Source organism: Terrapene carolina, unplaced genomic scaffold, assembly GCF_002925995.2.
Source record: "Terrapene carolina triunguis isolate 2854851 unplaced genomic scaffold, T_m_triunguis-2.0 Scaffold174, whole genome shotgun sequence".
NCBI lineage: Eukaryota > Metazoa > Chordata > Testudines > Emydidae > Terrapene > Terrapene triunguis.
The window spans coordinates 1,432,698-1,457,746 of record NW_020664525.1 but is presented as its reverse complement, the minus strand read 5'-3'; the positions used below and the strand labels follow the sequence as shown (position 1 = coordinate 1,457,746).

Genomic DNA, 25,049 nt, shown 5'->3' with positions numbered 1-25,049 from the left:
ATTCTGCACAGCCAATTACTTCTGTGCGTCTGTCACTCAAAGGAAAAATGACTGAGCCCATTAGATCAAACCTTTGTCACTGTTCCTAATGCACTCTTAGGCCTCATTAATCTGAGGGAGCAGCAACACAGCCGCCGGTGCCTCATTGCCTCCCCCACAACAGGACCACGTGAATCCTCTCATCTCTCCCCCAAGTGCACCACGTTAATCAAGCTCTCCTTATTACCCCAGTCCCTGTCACGGCGGAGAGCGCTCTCTCTCTTAAATGCTCTCATTATGGCCCATCTTTAGAGCCGGCTGAGTGGAAAAAAAGAGAGCAAGAGAGAAAGAGAAGGGGAAAAAGCAAGTCCGATCACATTAATATTCATGACAATAATTAGTATTCTAGGTCACTGAATATTCATGCTATTAGTTTGGTTTTTTATGGGTTTGCTGGATGTCCTGATTGCTGGAGTGTGGAGGAAAACAGCATGGTTAGGACTTTAGATGTCAACGGCACTTCAATACTCCAAACACATTTGTGCATTTTTTTTCTCCTTTTGATAAATCAGCTTCAACCCCCTTGATGGCTTTAATATTTTAAAATCATTGGGGGAATAAAAGAGCTAGCAGTTTTGCAATGGTCTGAACATCCAACTGGTTAGTATTACAATATGTAATAGTCAAAACTCGACAAGATCCCATCAATGGGACTGGACAAATCTGTGATTTTAACCAGGATACAGTGCAAGAGTACAGTGAGGCATAAAAATCAGTCAGCTTGGAACAAATGCTGTCTCATCAGTAAATTATCTCATCTACTGTGGCACCTACATTCAGGTCCATGAAAGTTCAGAACATATTTCTAATGTTTGTCTTGCTAATTGTTATTAGACTTCAGCCCCATTTGTGAACTGGAGGAAGAAGGAATCCCAATCAAACCTCCTGCACGCTTAAAAACGAAGCAAGAAATTTGTGAATGAACACAAAAGTGTTTCATGCTGATTTAAAACCAAAACCCAAAAACATTTACTCAAGTAGCCCTGATATTTCCCTCCCTTTTCTATGAAGCACAGAATATTGAAAGCAAAAGTACAGGTCTGTCGCATCTTACGCGCATTTAACATGCGCAATTTCAACTTTACGCGGTTGGCAAAAACAAAACAAAACAGAGAGAAAAATAATTTTAATACTATACATGTAGTGCGGGCGATTTCGCCCGCCATTGAACTCAATGGAATTTTGGCTATACGCGGTTTTCGCTTTACGCGCTAACCGCGGAACGGAACCCCCGCGTAAGATGAGACAGACCTGTATGTTTATTTCTCTCTAGTACTGGTGAGGGGCAAACGGTGTCATGAAGAGAACTGAAAAAATGACCTTGAGGGATCACCCTCTAGCAGGATGAAAGGGTAATCTCCAAGATATTTATTACTTGACTCTTTTTTGTGTGCAAAGTGACAAAAGTGACCATTTTTTTAATTTGTAGGATGGCTGCGTGTTGTTGGGCTATCAGCAACTGAATTAGCAACAGAAATAAAATGATCCATCTGAGAGTCTTTTGTAGAAACCCAATCAAAGCAAAAATAGACTTTGGTGATTAATGTTAAAATTTGAACAAAATTCCTCACAAGTCGCTGAGTTTACAGTCCGCAGTATAATCATATAATGTGTCCAAGTGAGAAAGAAAGGAGAGAAAACAGTTCATGTTAACTGCATAATGCTGGCTAAAGTACTGTGAATTATTTTAGCCTATTCCATTTACACTGTTGCTAATATAGCATATTGTAAGTGTTACACACTGTGTAAGAGTTATTTTAGATAAAAATTAGATGTTTCTTTAGAAAATATTCTTTCCTGCTCCTTTTTACACCCTTGTCAGCCAAACACTATCAAAATATATTTTAAAATGAAAATATTCAGTGTTAGAACAATACCCCAGCCCTCTGGGCCATTTACTTTCATTGCTGATCATTTATATCCAGAATAGATTAAAGAATTTAGGGACTGATCCTGAGAATATTTACTACTTGGCCAGTGCTTACTGGCTTTGGTGCAAGTGCCTGATCATAAAATCTAAACCCACACAATACCTCCAATTTAAAACGGACCACACACACAAGTTAACCAAAGTCAATTAAAAGACTCACTGACTTCAGTCGGTTTTGGAGCAGGCCGAAAATTAACAATACATATCTAAGACAGATAAATGACCTTATCCATGTATTATTAGGTTTTATATTACGTTTGCCCTGCGCCCGCCTCCACTTTTTTTTTTTAAATTGAGTACCACAATGCAATTTAGAGGCTATTGCCACTAATCTTCAGGTTTACTGTAATGAAATATTTTGTGGAAACTATATGCTGTGACACAGACCAGGCTGTATATTTCATTTCAGTTTAAAAGGAAGTAACTTTTAGTTGTAAGGAAAAACTATCACCATTAGAACCCAATGATGCCATATTAGATATTTAAAAAGTATATTACTCTAACTTAAAAATAAATTCTGTACTTAACAATTTTTAAATAATGTCTGGAAGGCAGTTCATTACAACTTAATCTGATTCTAAGCACTTCAGTGTACAATAAGATTACTTAATGGCCATTGCATAGCTTTGACAGATGATCAGGATTATTAACTGATATGAAACTCACATTTATGAGAACAGCATCTTTACATTTTTGCAACATGTCCAAAGTGTCACACATTGTTAGATGATAATAGTGTTTAACAAACTTAATGACAGCTGTGCAGCTAACAAACATTTTCGAATACTTCAGTGTTATTAAATGTACATACAATGGTGAATATATAGTACGAAGTCTTCTGTAACTAACAGCGTTAACCATTCAACAATTTATTGGTACAGTACACTTTTCTAGATGTGAACTTTCTACATCAGTGGCTCTAAATATGATGTGGTTTTGTTTGTTTGTAAGAGAAAATGGATGGCTCCTGGGACAAATCATCGGACACACAGATCACCAACTCATATCTAACCCTGGTCAGTGGTAACTGAAAACTGGACCTGTGAGTCTGCTCCATTTGAAGTCACTGAGAGTTGTGCTAATAACTTCTATAAAAGGAGGGCTGTTCAGTAGCTGATGTAGCAGGTGGACACATGTCCGCATCTAGTATTGCTACCCCAGAATTGGCCCTTCTTTTGGCAGTATCGCTGGATACAGCGGAAGCTGAAGGGATTTGGAAATTACCCCCTGTAGAGGTAGTTCCAGGTCAGACTTGAGGCACACTGACTGGTCAGCATGGTGAAGCTGGTCTATTTTGTGCCTGTCACAAAATCTAAACAGAATTTCACTTCACCTTTAAAGTTAAATAAATAAAATGCTGTGTTTACTTAAGTTATATCCCACAACTTGGACTTGGAGTGCCATGACAGCAATACAACTTTTTTTAAAGTGTGGTCTGAAGGAAATGAGCCTTGCTAATGCTAAGTAAAGTGAGAATTTGTACCATCCTCCTCTCTGCTCAATCTGGTGTGCAAGTAGCCTAGCCTGTGGGTAAGTCTGTGCAAACCCAATTCCCCAATTAAAACCTGCAGTTTGGATCATAGGCATTGCAAACAAACTAACCTTGCAACTTGGGTTGGAAGACTATCTACAGCTTGAACCTCTACAGGGATCTTCCCACAAATAGCACTTCACTAAAAAAACAGAAACTCCTTCCCCTACTTCTTACCTTAGGGGTTGTCTACACAGTGCATTAGACTACATTACAGGGGTGTAAATTCTGGGGCATGCTAGCTATGTTACGTACTAACTGGCCTATATGGATCCTCCTGGTGTACACTAAAAGTTCCCTAGAATGCATTAATGTAATATTGTTTGAACTGGGTCTATATTAATGTGCGCTAGGGAATTTTAATACGCCCAGCACGGTCCACACTGGCCGCTTAGTGCGCACAAGAATTTAGACTCCGTTAGTGAAGACTATGCACTATATACACAAGCCCTTAGATGTCTTCAGATAGGGTCCTAGGACTTGTTAGGAAGAGACAGGGGAAAGGAGATGGTTATTTTTCTTCGCCTCCAACAGGTGAGTCACCTGCCCTAATTAGAGATGTATTCCAGGTTAGGAGGGAAAAGCTTTTCTGCAATCAGTTTTACTGGTTCTGGAAAGGAAGTGATTGATAGTACTCAGAATTTTTTGTTTCATACCTTCACTAAGGTATTTATTTTCCCTCAGTAAGTTAGAGAGCCTCTAAAATTAGAGCTAAGTAAGGGGGGAATGGGAACTTGATATTTTGTTTTTAGGATGTTAATTTATTTTCCTGGCTTACCCTCCTAGATGCTGGGGACGTGGCAACAACCTGGCGGGAGGTAAAGATTATGGATAGTTACGTCGGTGCCCTTGGTGAAGCCTTTAAAGTCAGGAATACGGAAAGCCAGCAAAATAGTTCTGCTGGAACTGGGATACATGTCTCAAGGCAAGGCTAAACCTTTGTTCTTAAGCAGATCGGGCGAGGTGGAAAAACACTAAATCTTGTTTGAAGAAAATTTCAACATCGACTTAAGAGTTAAACACTTTTTTGCCCATGAAATCTATGCTGTACTTGCTATACATCATTTTACAAAGCCAATTTAACAGATGTAACTTCCAGGTGCTGTTTGGCTCACAAATTTTACATTATGGGGCTGCTGAGCCTCAATTACAACCTCACCACAATTAGCCTGTTTCCTTTTTTTACCACAAGACTACCTGTAGCAAAGCCATCCTGTAGTCCTTGGTCATGCTATTTAAAGAATGTATTTTTTATAAAGCTGGGACATTGCTCTCAGGAGGAGTCAGTGCATTCCCTTATCCTTAGGGAATGTTTCTGTACCGTCCTTGATATTGGGATGTTCTGGTACCACTTGATATCAGGATGTGTTTGCGTGAGTACTCTGTGACTAGCACTTCTTAGGAATGTGTATTTTTGCAATATCAGCCCTGTTCTTGCCAGGTTCTGTGAGTAGGTTCTACCTCATACCAGGCCTCTGATATAAGGGCTTATGTCTCAGGCTCTCTTCCTACGACACCGCCAGATGACACTCCACTCCCTAAAGAGCCCAAAATAGAATTTAGGATTCCAGATTCCCAAATTCTTTTGCTGTCTAGCAAACAGCTGTATAAGGCACAGGTAAAGCATATGTAGCATTCCCCTCTAGTGGCCTCTTCTCACAGAGCACAATAGCCTATTACTGTTGTCGTTTACTCCTTTAGATTGAGCAGTAGAGGTCTGTGATGTGCATATTATGGTCCTGGATTAAAATGCGGATGGCCCATGTAGGGGGCACTATGGTTCTCTTTTTTTCAGTTAGCTTAAAAAACCCCAGGACAGTTCATACTAAAAATGTTAAAAGAATGTTAAGGTTGCAAAAACAAGCACTCAAGGGTCAGAAAACCCCAGAATTAAGGTGCAATTTTAATTCTGCCTTCTTGTGGAAATGCATTATGTTATAGGTTGATTTACATTATCATGTGTTTTACAGGATCCCTGCCTTATGTAGTGCACAGGAGAGAAACTGAATAAGGCACACAATTGTTAAATAAGAAGGTATGTTCTCTTGTGTTTAAGACACTGCGCGGAACTGCTGGGTTCCATTAGACTTCCTATGAGATATTGCCCAAGACTATCACAATGCATAAGTGCAAAGAAGCTGAATTAAAGTTGGACAGGAATCATAAATCTGACATTTTCTAAACAAGTATTAGACATTGCAACCTTCATGTTCTTTAACATAGTTTTTTTTTTTTTTTTTTAAGTATGTAGTTATGTCACATAAGACTGAAAGCCAGCCAGGCGTGCTTTTTTGGTATGAGGAGCTCTATCATGCACCAAAGACATTAGGTCTACAATGACAGAAGCACAAAAAAACCCCATTGAGAACTGCTCCTCTTAGGAAATGGTAAACTCTGAAGCAGTAAACAAACATGGTACTATCAAACATAGGAAAATGCAACAGTTCCTTGCCTGTATAAAATGGGGGGATTAAATAAGGCAACAGCAAAGAGAGTGCAGACCTCCCCACTTTCTCAGAGGGCTGCCTAGGTTTCTGTGTTAAAACCATAAATAATATTCAAAATCTATGTAGCTAATGGCGTCTCAAAAATTTTAACAGGAACTTAGTTCCCAAATATACTTTTGACAAGAATTCAGTCCCAGGCTGGACTGTGTAATTACTATTGATTCTAAAAAAATTGGGGAAAAGATAATTATTTTCTGTCTAACTTCTTAGCTGTAGTCTCTCCCTCAAAGAAATGCAGTTTAAATATTACTGTCATGGTTACATACCATTGTGATACGTGTCTTAGAAATACCCAAGAGTGAAAATAGTACCTGTTGATCCTTCCTGAGCACACAGAACAGACTCACCCAATCTGGGAACAACTGCAGGTGACATCACTTAGTTAACTACACTCAACCTGAAGGCAACTGCATTACAATTTTTATACACAGATTTAGTTAAATCTGTGAAAAAACCCTGCTTTTCTGTGAAAGCACCATGAACATAATGAAGGTCAAATTACAAATGTTTTCAGTTGTGACACATATTTTGCACTTTTCTACAGCAGGCCATGAAATTTCCCCTTTCATCACCACCTCAGAAAAAGATTTTCTTTGGCTAATTCACATCCTCTTTCTCCAACTCTTATCAGCTACACACTAGCACTGCTTTTGAATAACTTTTTCCAATGCAAAAACAGAAGTGTTTTCAATCTGTCATTACTGTATTGTACAAAGTGTTCAAACCTCCCCACCACTACTAGTTTTTCAATAGGTCCTCAAAATGTGAAATACCATACCTGAAATTAGAGAAATACACTGCATATAGGTTTCCTGTACTTCCAACATATTTATGTGCATTTTCTCTTCGCAGTCACTTTATACTCATGTGCAAGATGTCATAGTGAGAAAGCTTTCGAAAAAAATATTTTCAGCACAATTTATATAAAGACTAACCAAAACGTATATTCAATTGTATAATTTAAATATGTACTGATTTCAGAACCTTATCTGCTGTGTATGGGAGTTGAACTGCACCTGTCTACATTTCCTCTCTCGTTGAATTGAAGCTGTGATCCTCTATCTGTGTGAAGAATGTTTCCAGCATCCTTCACCATTATGAGGGTCAGAAGAGCAAACCAATTTATAGACTGTGATGTAATCTTCTAAAATACTAACATTTCCATAGTATTATTTAAAGCCATCGCTTGTTATATACCCCCTCAATTTTATCTGAGCTGAATGCTAAAATGTTGAGAATGGAACTCTGCTATACATTTGACAGACAGTACAACCAGCCCAAGCAGGTACCATTTTTTTTTACTTGTTTTTAATGTTATCTTGTTTTTATTCAAGAATTGTGGCTGAGACCAAGCAAGAGATGGTTGATTTTAAAGCTCTGAAACCATAATTTTTGCCCATGGAAAAAATAAATGAATTTTCTTGCCCTGACAGACTTTGTTCTGTCCAGGTAATTTAATAGCCTGACAGACATACTGGTGATGCCGCTTACTTCCTTAAGAGTCAGAAGGACTGAAGAGGAGGTGTGATGTCTTGATTTTAAAATGGTAAAAAGAAACAACAGAGTAAAACTTGAGACAATAAAAAACGATTAAGTCAATCACTGGTTCAAAGAGTAGTTCATCTTCCAGCTGGCTACAGGAGTATGACTAGAGGACACAGTTTTACCATTGCCTTGGAGAACCTGGCAATGTCAGAATAAGCAGCTTGAGATGTTTTCCCCCATATATAAACCGAAGGTGACTAAGGTAGTCAGAAGCATCTGTAAGAGAGATGCTGAGGGTCCTTCAACAAATCATCACAAAGAAAACGAAAGCAAGTTTTGACTGCTGCTGATTTTGGACAGATTTTAGCACTCCAGTATTTGAAAGTGTGTTAGACGTGGCACTTGGCCTTGGATGTAGAGTCTTTCTAGATTGTAGGAAGACATCAACTAACTGTTTAGCATACCCAGAGTTTTCAAAATACTTGTCCTCTTAAGTTCCAGCCCATCAGTTTGAACCTGACAGGGTACTGGCAACATTGGGTCCTGTATGTCTCTGGAGAGAGGTTACTTCCATTGACAAGAGGCTGATATTTACACCAGTCAAGAGAATCCAAGCCTGTGGGCCTATCAGGATGACACTGGTCCCATCACTCCTCTTCTATATACATCCTGAGACAGTTTGCGCTCATTCACCTTTCATTACCTGGTACCAACTCCTCGGAATCCCCATCATCTTTCCAGGACGCTCAAATAGACACTTGTGAATGTTCAGGAGGTCTCTTTTGTGAATCTGACGATTCAAGAACCTTAAAACAAAAGCTTCAAAAAGCCCCCAGAAGCAGTCAGATTTATAGAGCTGAAAAAAAAGTCTCTCTAAAGGAAGAGGGAAAAGTCCCTGTGGAGGATTTTTTTTGCTCTTGGTTTCACATTTTTAGCCAGATTCTTCTCTCTTGGACCAAGCTGAGCTTGAAAAGTAAGAAAGAGTCCTCTCATGGAAGACTCTTGTAGCTCCCGCTTCAACTATGGAAATTATATCACCCTTGATAGGCATTAGGATGCAGCAACTCTCTCAACACTTGATATCATCTTTGTTCTCTCAATGGAATCCTAAGGAAGGCATCCTTGGGCACAGAGTCAGATGGATAACAAATTATGTACTTCCCACTTTTGGGAAGTTCTGTTGAAAGAGACCCCTACCATGCCATGGCTAAGGGATCGTGGATCAGACAGCACAAAAAATAACATACTTGGGTCTGAACGTAAGGCCATCTACAGAGCTCTGCTATCCTTTAAAATACACCATCTTCTTTGCTCTGTTATCATACAAACTGCCAATTCTGCAATCAGTTTATATTAAAAAAAAAATCAGGGATCCACATGAAGCAGTCCCCTAGCCAAGGAAATCAAAGAGTTGCTCGTCTAAGACACACACGGGCCAAAGAATGGCTGCATGAATTGAGTGATGGAAACCACTTCAAAGCAGGACAGGAGAAGAAGTGAGGGTGGTCTGACCATTTGGTTCCCTTTCATTCCTCACTGCACCCAACTCACTCAGTTTTGCTAGGTGCAGGGGAGACTTCAGCCACTCAATATTAATAGCTGTCCTAGTAAGCCATGAAGAGGGCTCTGGCAATGATGGCATCAACCATACCTGGGTGCCAGCCCTGGTAGAAAGACAAGATTTATGGTGCAGAATCACTCCAAGGATCCTCTGAATGTTGAGAAGTCTGCCCTAGGAGAGGTAGGTCTTGTTTAATTACCCGCCCTGGCATGTGGAGGATATAGCTGGTAGCATGAGAAAGAGAATCTCCTCCATTTCAGACTCTCACTACAGTTTGCTTTCTCCCTGCCTTTCTATCTGCTCATGGAATGGACAGTTCAAGTTCTGCTGGGCGGAAGGCAGAAGGATCATTCCTAAGTGCTGGGCAAGGAACTCCTGAGAGGGGGCAGTGTTGGAGCCAAATTTTCAGTACTAGAGCAATCCATCCACCACCTACCTTGCGGGAAGTGAGAAGCAGCTTGTTAGTTCCAGGTCATGGGAATCTCATGGAGAAAGTTGAAAACATATTTCTAGAGGTTTGTAACTTTGTTGGGCTGATACTCTCCTCAACTGTCTTGTGAGAATAGCACCGGTGAATGGTAGGAGGACAGAGCTGCTAATTCCCAACAAAGGATGACACAGGAATAAGAACCTTGTCCTACAGACCTTGGCTCCCTAGAGCAGAGCTGTTGGTTTTGTCATGCTGCCGACTGGCTAGCCAGTCTAACTATAATATCCCCACTCTACTCACCAACCCCCATGTCTGTTAAAGAGGCATGGTGAGAAGTACTGCTGCTCAGGGCAGCAGTGAAAGGGCACTAGAAATTCTGCTGCCCTGAGACAGGAATAAGCTGTGTTGAGGAATTGTTCCTTCAACGCCACTCCCTATTTGGTACTGAATTGTAGTCTGGCCCTGCTCTGCTCTGGTGAGTGAAGTTAAGGACAGAGCTAGTATTGAAACTATAGGCCAAGTTGGACAGTGGGAAAGATGCTGTATGCACCTGCAGCTCTCAGTGTGAACCTTCCCACAATCCTATTAATAAGGGTTTGCTGCAGTTTGGCTCCCCTCCTACATCAACATTGGGGGGAGGGATAGCTCAGTGGTTTGAGCATTGGCCTACTAAACCCAGGGTTGTGAGTTCAATCCTTGAGGGGGCCATTTAGGGATCTGGGGCAAAAATCTGTCTGGAGATTGGTCCTGCTTTGAGTAGGAGGTTGGACTAGATGACCTCCTGAAGTCCCTTCCAACCCTGATATTCTATGATTCTATGATCACGCATTGGAGGACAGCATATGCTTTGCAGGGACTGATGTCTATACAGAATGACCTGGATATATACCTCACTCTAATTGGTTGAAGAGGATGCCAAAACAGTATAACTGCCTCTCAAAGACACTCACATCAGGACTATAAAGCCTCTTTTGCTTACTAAGTAACTTCACTGCTTCATACATTAAAAAAGGATTTATATTTTTTTAAATGTAAACAGCAACAATCCATCCACTCCCTTCAAATGTGAGTGAAAAATGTGTTATGCTAACTACATTCAAGGTCACAAATATCAAAGTTGATTGTTAACTCAGTAATAAAGGGGAAAACCCCGCCCAGTGATCAGCAGTGTTTTGATAAATTGGCTGTTTGGGTGACTAAGGAAAGAGGGGTCTGATCAGCAACAGCAGCGACTTTTTTTTTTTTTTAAGTACATCAGACGGAGCAAGCCTGCCAAACGACCAGTGGGGACTACCGGACGATTGAGGTGCTAAAGAAACACTCAAGGAAGACCAGGCCGTTGTGGAGAAGCTAAATTAATTCTTTGCATCAAGTCTTCACCGCAGATGATATGAGGGAGATTTCCACATCTAAGCCATTCTTTTTAGATGACAAATTTAAGGTGTAAATAGAGGAGATTTTGGAAGAAATTGATAAATTAAACAGTAATAAGTCACCAGGATCAGATGGTATTCACCCAAGAATTGTGAAGGAACTCAAACATGAAATTGCAGAACTACTAACTATGATATTTAAGCTACTGCTTAAATCAGCCTCTGTACCAGATGACCGGCGTATAACTAATGTAATGCTGATTTTTTTAAAGGTTCCACAAACAATCCTGGCAATTACAGGCTGGCAAGCCTAACTTCAATACCAACCAACTGGCTGAAACTATAGAAAAGAAGAGACTTATAAGACATCTAGAAGAATACGATTTGTTGGGGAAGAGTAAACATCGCTTTTGTAAAGGGTAATTATGATTCACCAAATTATTATAATTCTTTGACAGTGTCAACAAACATGTAGACAAGGGTGATCCCCTGGATATACCATACTTGGCCTTTCAGAAAGCCTTTGACTCCATGCTCTGGGAGTCCTTAAGCCTCTGACTGCCAGATGCTGGGACTGGTCAACAGGGGATGGATCACTAAAAAATTGCCCTGTTCTATTCATCCCCTCTGAAGCATCTGGCATTAGCCACTGTCAGAGACAGGATAATGGGCCAGATCGAACCATTGGTCTGACCCAGTGTGGCCGCTCCTAAGTTCTTAAGGTCCCTCACCCAAAGGCTCTTAAGCAAAGTAAGTAGTCACGGGGTAAGAAGGAAGGTCCTCATGGATCAGTAACTGGTTAAAAGATAGGAAACAAAGGGTAGGAATAAATGGTCAGTTTTCACAGTGGAGATGTTAAAATAGCAGGGTCCCTCAAGGATCTGTACTGGGATCAGTACAGTTCAACATATTCATAAATGATCTGGAAAAAGGGATAAACAGTGAGGTGGCAAAGTTTGCAGATGATTCAAAATTACTCAAGATAGTGAAGTCCAAATCAGACTCCAAAGAGTTACAGAGGGATCTCACAACACCGGGGGACTGGGCAACAAAATGGCAGATGAAAATCCGTGTTGATAAATTCAAAGTAATGCACATCGGAAAACACAATCCCAACTATAAATACAGAATGATGGGATCTAAATTATCTGTTACCAGTCAAGAAAAAAAAAAAAAAAAAAAAAGATCTTGGACCATTGTTGAAAGTTCTCTGAATACATTCTCTCAATGTGCAGTGGCAGTCAAAAAAGCTCAAAGAATGTAAGGAACCATCAGGAAAGGGATAGATAATAAGACTGAAAATATTATAATGCCACTATATAAATACATGGTATGCTCACATCCTGAATACTGCGTGCAGATGTGGGTGCCCCATCTCAAAAAAGGATATATTGGAAAAGGTTCAAAAAGGGCAACAAAAATGATTAGGAGTATGGAACGGCTTCCATATGAGGAGAGATTAATAAGATGGACTTTTCAGCTTGGAAAAGAGACGACTAAAGGGGGATAAGATAGAGGTCTATAAAATCATGACTGGTGTGGAGAAAGTAAAGAAGGAAGTGTTATTTACTCCTTCTCATAACACAAGAATTAGGGGTCACCAAATGAAATTAATAGGCAACAGATTTAACACACAAAAGGAAGTATTTTTTCACACAACGCACAGTCAACCTGTGGAACTCTTTGCCAGAGGATGTTGTGAAGGCCAAGACTATAACAGGGTTCAAAAAAGAACTAGATCGTGGAGGATAGGTCCATCAATGGCTATTAGCCAGGATGGGGAGGGATGGTGTCCCTAGCCTCTGTTTGCCGGAAGCTGGGAACGGGCGATCGGATGGATCACTTGATGATTACCTGTTCTGTTCATTCCCTCTGGGGCACCTGGCATTGGCCACTGTCAGAAAACAGGATACTGGGCTAGATGGATCTTTGGTCTGACCCAGTATGGCCGGTCCTATGTTCTTATGTAATACTGCGTGCAGTTCTGGTTGCCCCATCTCCAAAAACATATATTAGAATTAGAAAAAGTACACAAAAGGGAAAAAAAATTATTAGAGGTATGGAACAACTTCCATATGAGGACAAATTAAAAAGACTGGGACTGGTTCATCTTAGAAAAGAGATTATGAAGGGGGATATGATTGAGGTTTATAAAATCAGGAATGGCGAGGAGAACACGAATAGGGAAGTGTTATTTATCCCTTCACATAATGCAAAAACCACAGGTCACCCAAAAAAGTCAATAGGGAGCAGGTTTAAAACAAACATAAGGAAGTACTTCTTCACACAATGTACAGTCAATCTGTGGCACTCATTGTTGGAGATGTTATGAAGGCCAAAACTATAGCTGGGTTCAAAAAAAAATTAGATAAGTTAATGGCGGACAGGTCCATCCAGGGCTACTAGCGAAGATGGCCAGGGACAGAATCCCATTCTCTGGGTGCTCCTAAATGTCTCACTGCCTGAAGCTGGGACTGGATGACAGGGGATGGATCACTCAAAAATTGCTCTGTTCTGTTCCTTCCCTCTGAAGCATCTGGCACTGGCCACTGTCGGAAGACAGGATATTGGGCTAGACAGATCCTTGGTATGGCTATTCTTATGTTCTCTAAGTAATGAAGCGTCCACCCTCACTCACTGTTTCCTGCTTCTGGTTGGGAGGAACACGGGACATTTTAAAAAGGAAGCTGCTCTCTCACTTTCTGCAGCATAGCGTATGGGAGGATTCTGCAAATGAAGATGTTCCTCTTCTGACCCTGCTTCAAACAGCTGACAATAACATGGAGAGGGAAGAGACAGAAGTTAGACATGGGTGCTGTGAATCCCACTGGCACATTGGAAGTGCCCTTTTCCAATGGCATACATCTCTTGTTTCTAGCCCAGAAGGGATGCAACATATTGGACCCAATAACCTCGCATTGGGACAGGACTGAGTATTTCTCATTGTGAGCCGTTGTGTAATTTAGAAGGGAAATAAGGAAATATTTCACTGGCTAAGTACTTTAAAATAAATAAAAAGGTGTCAGTTTAAAGGTGCTCAGAGGTTTGAGATCTCTTGTGGGAAATGGATTAGTAGACAGAGGGAAAGTTTAACATTCATGGATGTCATTTGTCACATGAATTTGTAATTTATTTCATAGCCATCTTTCCCACATAGGTGGTATATATGTATGAACATATGTGTGCACTCACACACTCTAACATATTTGACTGGAAGTGACCGTAAGTCCTTTTGTTTTGCTCAACATGCTATTCTCTTACCTGAATTAGGAGAGATGTGTAAACTGCTCATGTCTTTGGACATACCATTGGTTTTGGGACTGGAGATGGGTGCACAAGCTGACGTCGCTCGAGGTGGCCTCTTTCCTGGCACTTTCACAGTAGTTCTCAAAAGGTCGATTTCTTTTCCATGAACGTTCTGCATATAGTCCTGCAGAGAAACAAACCAATAAAAAAAAATTAAAAAGGTACAAGAAACCTAGAAGTTAGAATAGTATATTAAGAAGTGGAGACTAAAAAATGGGCAAAGCTTTTCATAATTCTTGTTTATCAAACACATAAATGCACCAAGAGGACAGATCTTAATGCAGAAAGAGGTTGGTCAGTGGCTTGAATAGAAACATCCACCTGTTTACCAGGATTCTGCAGCACAGCAAATTACACTCATCTTCTTTATACCCATACAGAGTCTCCAGAAAAAGGGGCCTTTGCATTAGTTCTCCAAAGAGAATTCTTTTATAGAATTCTCTAAAAGTATGTGGGGTGACCAGTGTAATAGTACGGTCATGTAGACTTAGCCAGACGATTAGCTACTATATCTGGAGCTACCAGATATTTCAAGAATAGGCCAAAAATTAAGTGGTTAGTATGCTAGTGGTACAAAACGGCTCGTACAAAAGCCAGAGTTGCATATTTCTGAGTTCCTCAACTCCATAGGTAACTATGCAAATAAAATGGATTGAAACTATCCGATAGCGTTCTCTTTTTTGGAAACAGTCTTGTAATTCTTAGTTGCCAGGCTAACATTTATTTTTGTGATAACGACAATGTTCTCTTCAGGGCTGTTTCCCATTAAGTAATGGACTTGATTCCATAATGCTGGGATTAGGAAGGCTGAATTAAAGGCAGAAGGATTAAAATAGTTTGGCACATAGGCCTGTTATGGGTCCAAATGACTGCAACTCTTATATGGCTACAATTAGGTAGATTATTTATTTTCCATAAATACCACTTCACCTTTGACATAGCAACACAAATTTTACAATATGAAATACACATTCTGTTTAAACGTGCTGAACTCTGCTACTGGGGCAATACTTATTTTCTAGTAGACTTATACAATTTGATAAAGAAATTATATCGGCTTTCTTCAGGTTGTTTGTGAATGCAGTGAATATTTACATGGTATAAAGGGGGAGTCAGAACAGTTCACTGGAGGTATTAGAGTGCAGAGCGACACTGAAAATTAAGTATCAGAGGGGTAGCCGAAAATAAAAAACCCTCCCTTCACTAGTTTCTGGATACAGTACAAGATGAAAAGAATAGCTCCCCTTATAAAACATCAAGTTGGTATAACTTTCTTGTTCAATGCCAATTCTTCACAAATTAAAATACAATAAGAGGAACGTAATTGAGCATTTATTGCTTATGGGCTCTAAAATGAGGCTAATCAGATAGTGACTAAACCTCAGCATGCGCTCTTTTAATAGACACATTTTATTTAACATACAATAACTGATGTATTCCATTTAAATTTTGCTAATGGAGAAGTTTAAAGTGTTCTCTACAAATTCTGGAACTGGAGAGTACACAAATCACCTTTAACCCTCAGTTTTGGAAATGTCTCAGGCACAGATTAAGTTGCCTTAAATAGAGAAGGAATCAGGTTTGAAAGTGAGGTATAAACTTACTGAAGAAAGAGAATGTTGGGAAGCAGGGAATACATATACTGTAACTATTATTTTCCTATTAAACAAAGGCGCCCAAACAAAATAGAAGCTCCACAAGCACTAAATGACAGTTTACATTATTGCTTTCTATGGATGTATTGAATGCACATGACAAAGACCCTTTCATTCTGTGCTGAGTGCATAACAATAATCCTGTACATTTCCCCGTAGAGGGAGAGAGGAAAGCACTGAGCTTCCTTCCACTAGGATGTCAACTCGCTCCTAGCCCTGCATCCACCCATCTTAGATCTGTACTTGAGGAATTAAAGTTACAACTACAAAATAATGCAGCATGTTCAGAAGTGTGATGTGTGGTTTGATCAGATTAGAACAGATGAGGGTCTTGCTGTCATCTGGAATATGCTGTGTTAAAGAGAAGAGAGCAAGTCTAATTTTGATATGCAAATGTTACAGATATAACTCCCCTAGATGTTAGTTGTAGAAAATGCTGATCTGAGAAAAAAGGGGAAAAAACCCTTTAACAAGGCATGAGGGTAATTCAAAGCCAAGTACTTTTAAACAGCACTTAACAAGTCCCTAGAGCCTACTCAACAGCGGGCCACCCCAGAAGTGCCATCTTCTGCCCCTCAACAGCTTGAAAAAGTAGTAATTGCAAATCCATTTGCATTTTTCTTCTCAAGTTGTCCATGTTCATCATTCAGCACTGTGAAAAAAACAAGCACCAGAGCAAAGGGAACCCTCCCCAAATGCGTCAATAACAAGATAACGGAGTGCCTGAATCCCCCCCCGCACTCCTGCTCTTACACCTTTGCCATCGCTTGTTTTTCACATTTCACTCCTAATTATGTTGCATCTATTGCCATACACTTAATTAGCTGCATTAATGTGATTTCTTTTCACATAGTCAAGCAATTAAGAGCTATGATTGAGTTTCATTCAATTAGCCTCAACAAACATGCTAATTGATGTCCCAGATGCAAATGAGGTGCAATGAGAGAAACCTGCTAGCAATCGAGAGTTGTGTCAGAGAGAGACAGCTCTCAGCTTGCTGACAGAAACACAGCTTAACATGGCGACCACCTTCTGTGGAGCTGCCTTTCGAGGAAGGGAGATAAGCCATTAATGCCTCAGTGGACCAAACAGATCCCTACAGGAATAATGTGCAGCACTGAATCAAATCAGTGTCGTCTCCAATTCTCACAGAAAGGGCTGGTAGCCGCACTGTAAGGGGGGAAAATGCGAGGCACTTTACTAGGATTTGGTAGGCGTTACTACCACATTATAACTACCACATACACTACTTCTTTATCAAAAAAATTGTTTAAAAAAGTGTTCATCTAATCTCCGAGCTTGTGAAATACTACATAGGTAATGGCCTACAGTTATCAGTAACTGGCGACTTCATCTTAGTCAGCTGTAGGGCATGCTGGTACTTGAAGTTAAGCCTAGAACACATCAATCAATCAATAATCCCTAAAAATACACTCACTATATTGATTCTCATTGCTTTTCATCCTGAGGTAACACCGTTAGCAGTTTGCTCAAATATAGCGCCACTGAGTGTTAATTTGACTACTCAAGGCAAGTGACTATTATCTATAAGACTAAATTAACTGCTAAAATATCCGTGATTGCCATAGAAAGGACAAATACTTGTGGAAGCAGCAAAATGTTATTTGATAACACCTCAAAATGAATTGCCCATAGTGAAAAGACATGTTATGCAATAATACAGCTTTCTTTTCAGAAAAACCGTAAATGGGAATATAATTAAGTTAAACAATGAAATGGATGGAAGCTGTTTAGGCAAACACACTGACTGACTAAAGAGATAGATATGACTTGCCTTTCTAAATAGGCCTTGTCTTGAGAATATTTAATACTGCTATTTAAGGATGTTCCTTACTGACTGGAACAAATAATTGCAATGAAAACATTACCCAACTGTTGGTATACATTCACGTGGGCTTCAGTTTTTTAAATCACTCACACATACAAAATTCCGTGAACTCAGGTGTCCAATTATCATACATTCATTCCCAAGACAATTAGAATCCTCCTTTATAAAAAAAATTGAATAAAAACTGCTATGAAGAATTCTTCAACAAAACTACTATTCATGTCATGGAAAAACACAATCTTGTCTAGAGGGGAAAAAAAAATCAAACTTTAATTTTCAAGATTTAAGAAAGGAACCACAAACATGTCCTTCCATATCACATAACATTGGGCACAGTAGTTCAATTTCTTCTCTACACTACTGTCTGCACATGAGAATATGCCTTTATTTCAGCACCGCTTCAAATAAGAAAAAAATCAGAACATAGATCTCCCAGGTTTGGAGGAGTGTACAATGCTCTCTTAAAACAGACACACAGTTTATTTTAAAGGCAGAATTATAGGACCACGCTCTTTCCTGCTGTATGTTCCCTCCATTCCTTATGTTGCCTGTCTGGACTCTACACTCCTTGGCACAGGAACTATATTTTTAATATGATTTAAGTGCATAGCACTCTACATTGTGGAGGAAATACAAATAAATAAATTACCACACTATCAGCTGCATTTCACTTTTTCTATTTCCAAAACCTAGTTTATTATGCAAGAACACTCTCCATGCGTTTGTGGCTACCTCACATTTCAACAGTTACCCCTGCCATTGAGCAACACCTGCAAGCTCCCAGCCACTTTTGTTTCTACAACCTGTCTAATAAGCTAACAGCTAGTGAAATGTTACAAACTAATAAAATATGCAAACTGAATTTGTAGATACCAAATACCATAAACTTACTTCAGGTTTAAAATCCACCTTATCTGAGGGCCTTAATCTCCGGTGCATTGCTCCCCGTGGTCAGCGGCGGCTCCAGGCACCAGCGCTCCAAGCGCGTGCCTGGGGCGGCAAGCCACGGGGGGCGGCCTGCCGGTCGCTGTGAGGGCAGCAGTCAAGCTGCCTTCGGGAGGTCCGCCAGTCCCGCGGATTCGGCGGCAGGTACGCTGAAGCCGCGGGACCGGGGACCTCCCGCAGACGCACCGCCGAAGGCAGCCTGCCTGCTGTGCTTGGGGCGGCAAAAAAGCTAGAGCAGCCCCTGCTTGTGGTTAAACAACACTTGTGCAAAGTAGGTGTAAAATACGATCATTCTGATTATACTATGTAAATAACTGTACAAAGAGCAAAGAAGTGTAACCCACACGCCTCCTGGGTGTGGTGTTCTGTCCCATCTAGTGGCACCGAGACCACTTAGAGAGAGTTAAATGAGTGAGCTCTACAGCCTTAGCTAACAGGGAGTTGGCTTTTAGCTCATGCGGTAGAAGTTCATGCCCTAAGCTCCAGAGGTCCCAGGTTCGATCCCGCCCGATGATGACCGGGGTCGGTCAGTGTTACAGAAGCAGAGACTGAGCTTGAGTATGGCAAAGCAAGTGAGACCTTTAAAAGGGAATGAAATTATTAAGTAGGTAGCTATAGACCGTGGGAGCCTAAGTGGGAGAGTTCTGCACTGCTTTATGTAATGTACAAAAATGAGTCTGTCTCAGCCTCTGGCTGCCAAAGCAGACCAGGACTGGGAGACACTGCGCCTTGTACTGTTGCTACTGGACTGTTCTGAAATGACAGTGAAAGGTCCAATGTTGCAGTGTGGTCCTCCTTGCATAGAAACCATATCAGCTCTTTCCCTGGGAGGCCTCAGATGGGGGGATTCTTAGGACCCCCTCTGGTTGCATTTGGATGGACTATAGTTGGAGCAGCCCTTCTCCACAATCCTTCCCCTCATACAATAGAATACACATACTGTTTACCATGATTAGGGCCCTACCAAATTCACAGTCCATTTTGGTAAATTTAATGGTTATAGGATTTTAAAAATCTTAAACTTCATAGTTTCAGATATTTAAATGACAGTGTTGTAACTGTGGGGATCCCAACCCAAAAGGGGGGGGGGGGGGTTACAAGACTATTGTAGGGAGGTTGCAATATTGCCACCCTTACTTCTGCACTGCTGCTTGTGACAGCATGCCTTCAGAGCTGGGCTCCCAGGCAGGAGGTGCAGCGCTTCCTGCAGCTGGCCGAGGTTCACTGAGGTGATTATGACCCAGCCCTGGGAGCAGCCCATGCTGGGGAAGAGGAAGTCCAATCCCTGCCCAGGCAGAACTAGCAGCTGGAGCCTGGTGCATTGTAGGAGCCCCCGGCTAGAATGCTCCCAGCCCTGCCCCTCCCCGACTCTGGGCCCGGCGCTCAGGTTTAAAGGGGACTGCGACTGGCTTTGTGTGTGTGTGGGGGTGTGTGTGTGTGTGTGACCACAGCGGCCCCCCAACCACAACACCCTGTGCAGTTGCCCACAGCGCCCATCCATAAGGCCAGCCCTGCCTCCACCCCCAAAGTGACAACCTCCCCATACCATGCCACCCTCACTTCTGCTTTGCTGCCCAGCAGCCCCCGCTCTGTGCTCATCTAGCTCTAAAGGCAGTGCAGAAGTAAGGGTGGCAATACCACGGACCCCCCTGCAATTGGCAGATTTCACTGTCCGTGATGTGTTTTTCATGGCTGTGAATTTGGTAGGGCCCTAACCATGATAGCTGTTTGGCTGAGTACACTCTTCTTTCATGCTCAACACCAACACACTCATCACAAGGTTGCTGTGTGTCACAAAATCAATGTGCCTAAACCTAATCTAACCTCTCACTTCTCAGAAAGTCCTGGAAAAAATTGGTCCCTCAAATTTTCATTTTCTCTCTTGCATTCCCTTCCTTTTTCTATCCCCCATTGATAACTTACTCTAAGATAATAAAATACAGAATTTAACCCGTAGAGTGTTGGCTTTTTCCAGTCAAATATTAAGTGGTACATGAATATTTCTGCAGTCCTCAAAGTGTTAACAGCCAGAAAAAACCACACACTTCACATTCTGTGACTTGTGTTGAGACAATCTAACAGCTCCCATTTCCCATCCTAGAAACTGGTTAAGACACAGGGCAAGTAGTTAGGAGTTCTAGTCCCACTACAGTTATTGGTTTGCTGGTGCTGGGCCAGATATTTGATATATGTACATTAGATGCCCTGTCAGCAGATAGGAGACCCTGCTTGTCTATCATATAGAGATGTTTGTGAGGCTCACTGCATTAAGGCTGGTATATCACTTCCTTATCCGTAGGTGAAAAATGCTCCAGAAGTATTAAAACAGGAAGCCCGTGTTTGTATCTCAGGATGGCATCTTGGAAGTTTTTGGAGAGAGGGAGCTAAGATTAAGATGGCATATTTTAGAGAACAATACTGACTTAGGGAGCCATGAATGGTAACCTGCAAAGCTATTGTTCATCGTCAGGAACAACTGCTTTGTCAGAAGCGGGTGCGAGATGTGGACTGGTAAATGCTGAAGCCGTACTTTTGTGTGTACATGGCAGTCAGACATTTTTATTGCAAAATGCCGTCTGGAAAAGATGCAAAACAAAATTGCTAAACTGCAAAGGAAAAAAATAAGGGGGAAAAACAAAAGGCCCCCTTCCCTTTGCTTATTGAGTTCAAAGGCATAACATGCAGCACCCTGCAGCAAATGGGAAGCTACACTAATTTTAAAGCCATAAAACGCTATAAAGTGCCCTGCGGGGCAGAACTACACTGAAGCTAGTTGCACCTAAATAAGACATGGTTCATTTACTTCGCAGCTTAGCCTAATGTAATCATCAGCGGATTTCTAGCCTAGAGTTGTAACAGGCAAATAGCCGATACTGCGGAGGCGACACTCCCAGCCATAGAGGGGGCCTCAGCTAGATTGCTGTTGATTAGAAAATTTTTCAGTTTTGACAAGCACTTAATGAACATAAATCGCACCTTGATTGGTTTCCATTTGGGGCCACAGGCACACCTGAGAAAAAACAACAATCTCCAACTCCACTTCCCCCATTCTTTGCAGAGACCTCAGAAAAAAACCTACAGTCCTGTTATGAGCCACATAAGAAAATGTTTACCACAAGTTTCTGTGCAAGCAGCAGTAAAAGAACATTTTCCCTAAATGCCTTCCTACACAGAGATATGGACATTACATCCTTTAACATCTTAGTACAGTGTGACTTCTTAAAAGGTACTACAAAGCTACCTCCCCAGAAAATAAACTGGGGGACAATTAGTCATTTTAAAATGTGTGTCAGTCTGTTCTGGAAAACACTCTGATCAACCTAAAGCTCCTTCTGGGTCTTGGTAACAAGAAGGTCATCTTGTTCCCTTACTATTAACATTGGGAACTGAGACCCTGAAGTTAAAGGAATAAAAAAACAAAACATTCACTGTGTCTATGCTACAATATTAATCAGATCAATTGGTGCTCGGGGAGGGAGAGGGGTAGGAAGAGTCTTTCAATGTAGAACACCAGATCTCAAACATACAGAATATTGAATTTTTCATAGTTTGCACATTTTCATGGAAATCTGAGCAGGTTATTCTGTGTCTGCCCCTCACTCCCCCCTGCTCTCACTAGATCATAGCAAGAACAGATCTAACATTTAGTAAACACTAGATCACAATTTGTCTATCACAAATAATTTATGTAACATTTATGTCTATACCGGTTAGTTCTATTAGAAATGGAGCTTTATTTTCATAAAGCATCTCTTCATAAATCAATCCCTTGCCTTTTGCTATTTAAATTGCAACTTGTTCAAGTAACCAAACACTTACAGACCTGTCTTTTTTGACAATGAGCTTCACTCTTTGCTGATATCTCTTACATATTGCACATTTACACTGTTCTGCAAGTAATAGTTCCATGTGCATTGCAGTACCCTGCACTAATTACATGTGATAAATCTTGTGTCATATGCTCAGAAACAAATGGATTCCAAGCTAAATATGCTTTATATATTCACAGGTCACTTAATGCACAAACAAGGAGAATCTCTACTCGGTTGTGGGACTAGTTACATGGAAACAACAGGAATAATCAGTCTTCATTACCCTAAGCACAGACTGCTTAAGTGGGAGTCTTTTATGGTGCAGCTTACTGACCATTATACAGGACACTGAGAACTTCACATTTCATTATGCCCATGGCTTGCCATGATTTTTCACTTGGCATAGCAGGTGCAGTGGTGATTTCATTTAGGGCTACGCTCAGTTTGAAGGGACACTGTTAAGGTTGTTAGGATTTAAAATTTACTTACCTCGGCAGTTTTCCCACATTGCAAGCCTTACCTTAAGGGTGGCAGCTATGTATTTAGGTGGTTTAAAAAAAAAAAAAAAAAAAAAAACTAATCCTTACTGCAGCGCTGTTTCAAGGAAACAAAGCAGCCTATCTCCCAGTAAACAACAAACTGCATGGATGATCTCTGTAGTGGTCCCCTCTGGCACGCTACCAACCCCTTTGTTTCCCATACGAGCACACATGCTATCACACACAATATATGTATCAGTTGAAAACACACAGAGGTGATGTGTGATATTCCATATTATCATGGCATAAGGTGGTAAAGTAGCACAGACTTTAATTATCATTTTTTCCGAAGAGGTTACCATGTAGTTTCTACAAAATAACAGTAGCAATAGATCAAAGTATGACCAAATTAAGAAATGCAGCCCAGAGAAATTGTAACAAATGACATCATAAAGCAGTATACTATTCTGGAAAAGGTTTTAGGACAGACGCTATTAAACTTGTCCACAATTATTTTTGCGTGGAAGATATATGGCATCAACACCTCAAATATGCAGCAAGGATTAGACACAACACAGTACATCTTTCATGCCTTTCTGTTTTTCCATTTACTCCAATGTTTCAGACATATTAACTGATAAAAAATAACTATAACACAAATTTGAGCATTGATAATTTTGTCAAACATACATTACCCCTAAAATCACCCTGTCGACTTCCCTTTCCTAGGGTCTGCCCTGAATGCAAAAGGTTTGAAAGAGTACATCTGCATCCTAATTGATACATAGCAATATGAAGTCATAAACAAAGCTATCTTTGGGTCAATTCCCAGACCTATTCAACGTGACCTGATTTTATGATTACTCGTGCCCTTCCGAGAAAGGTATTAAAGAAGAGATTTCAGACTTTACAAATATCTAGAGTTGTATTTTCATTTGAAGCAAACTATTTTTTATTGACTACGATCATCAGGGAGAGCATGGGTAGTTTGTTAATCCAACATACTTATACATACCTTGGGGCTGGGAAACAGTTCAAGGGGAAACGCACTTTTCGGAGCAAGAGAAGAGCCAGACAAAGATGTTTGCACAAAGTTATTCATATACCCAGTTGTGCAACACAGCATTTAAATACTAATGATAGGCAGACTGCAAGAACCCATTGTTGCCAGCCCCCATACTTAGAAAAGTCATTTGGCAGGTCCCCAAAAATCATAAAATTGGCCTAAAAACAATAATATATTTTGGGTTCTTTTTGGCCTCTGAGTTTTTAAAGTCCCCATTTTCAAGCTTTTCTGCAGAAGCATGAAGTCAAGGATTTTTTTTAAGGTGAGAATCCCAGCTTTATTTAATCACACGACTTGAGGAACTAAGGCTTTAAGAAAACAACATTAACTATAATGAGACGTGAGAACATCGCTGGAGTTGGCTACAGTGCTAGACACGCGTGTGTCACATTTCAACAGTTTTTACATGGATCATCATTTAAACTCTGACTGGGTCCTAGAAGATCAGTCAGTACCTGTAGAATTTCACAAGCCAAGGTATTGTTATGGTAGTTTTAGGCTGTCTCCTAAGAAGGTGAGTGTCATTACAATATAGCGGAGCAGATGTGCGTGAAGCAAGACAACTCCTGGGCATGCTGAAGTTTCACACACCACTATTGCAACATGATTACTTTGTCTGATGATGGAAAAATCATTCCTAAGGTCTTTATCATTAAGCCAACATGAACTATGTTTCTATGAATGATGGAATGACCTCATTTCTCCTTCAGTTAGTGCTGTTCATAAGAAAATGGATTTCCAGAGTTGTGGATATCACCTAGTGATTTCCTAGGCCAAACTTATTTAGAGGAGTCTCATCTGGATACAGTATAACAAATTTTTTTTTAATCAGTCCTGAAGCACCACCACAATCCCAACAACCTTTGTGAAGGTCATTTGAACAGAGTCTATCCCCAATGGGAGAAAGATGAAAATAGAAGCATTGCTCTTATGCCTCAGACCATGATAAAAACACCCAGCTTTCATACAGCACTTTTCATCTGTAGATCTCAAAGCACTTTACAAAGGAGGTCGGTATCAGTACCCCTATTTTACAGAAGGGGAAATGGAAACACAGAGAGATGAGATGACTTGCCCTAGG

The 25,049-nt window shown here is 40.7% G+C and overlaps 1 protein-coding gene across 6 annotated transcripts in view; it reads right to left on the bottom strand.

The window, feature by feature from the left end:
* The window catches only part of LOC112104177 (arf-GAP with GTPase, ANK repeat and PH domain-containing protein 1), a 645,071-nt gene that overhangs the window by 182,341 nt on the left and 437,681 nt on the right, over nt 1-25,049 (bottom strand). For 5 of the 6 annotated variants that reach the window (XM_024196351.3, XM_024196345.3, XM_024196346.3 and 2 more), the window contains one exon: nt 14,118-14,286. In XM_024196351.3, coding sequence (XP_024052119.1) covers nt 14,118-14,286 — 169 coding nt within the window. The remainder of the gene's footprint in view (nt 1-14,117; nt 14,287-25,049) is intronic. The other variant, XM_024196347.3, reaches the window with a different exon arrangement.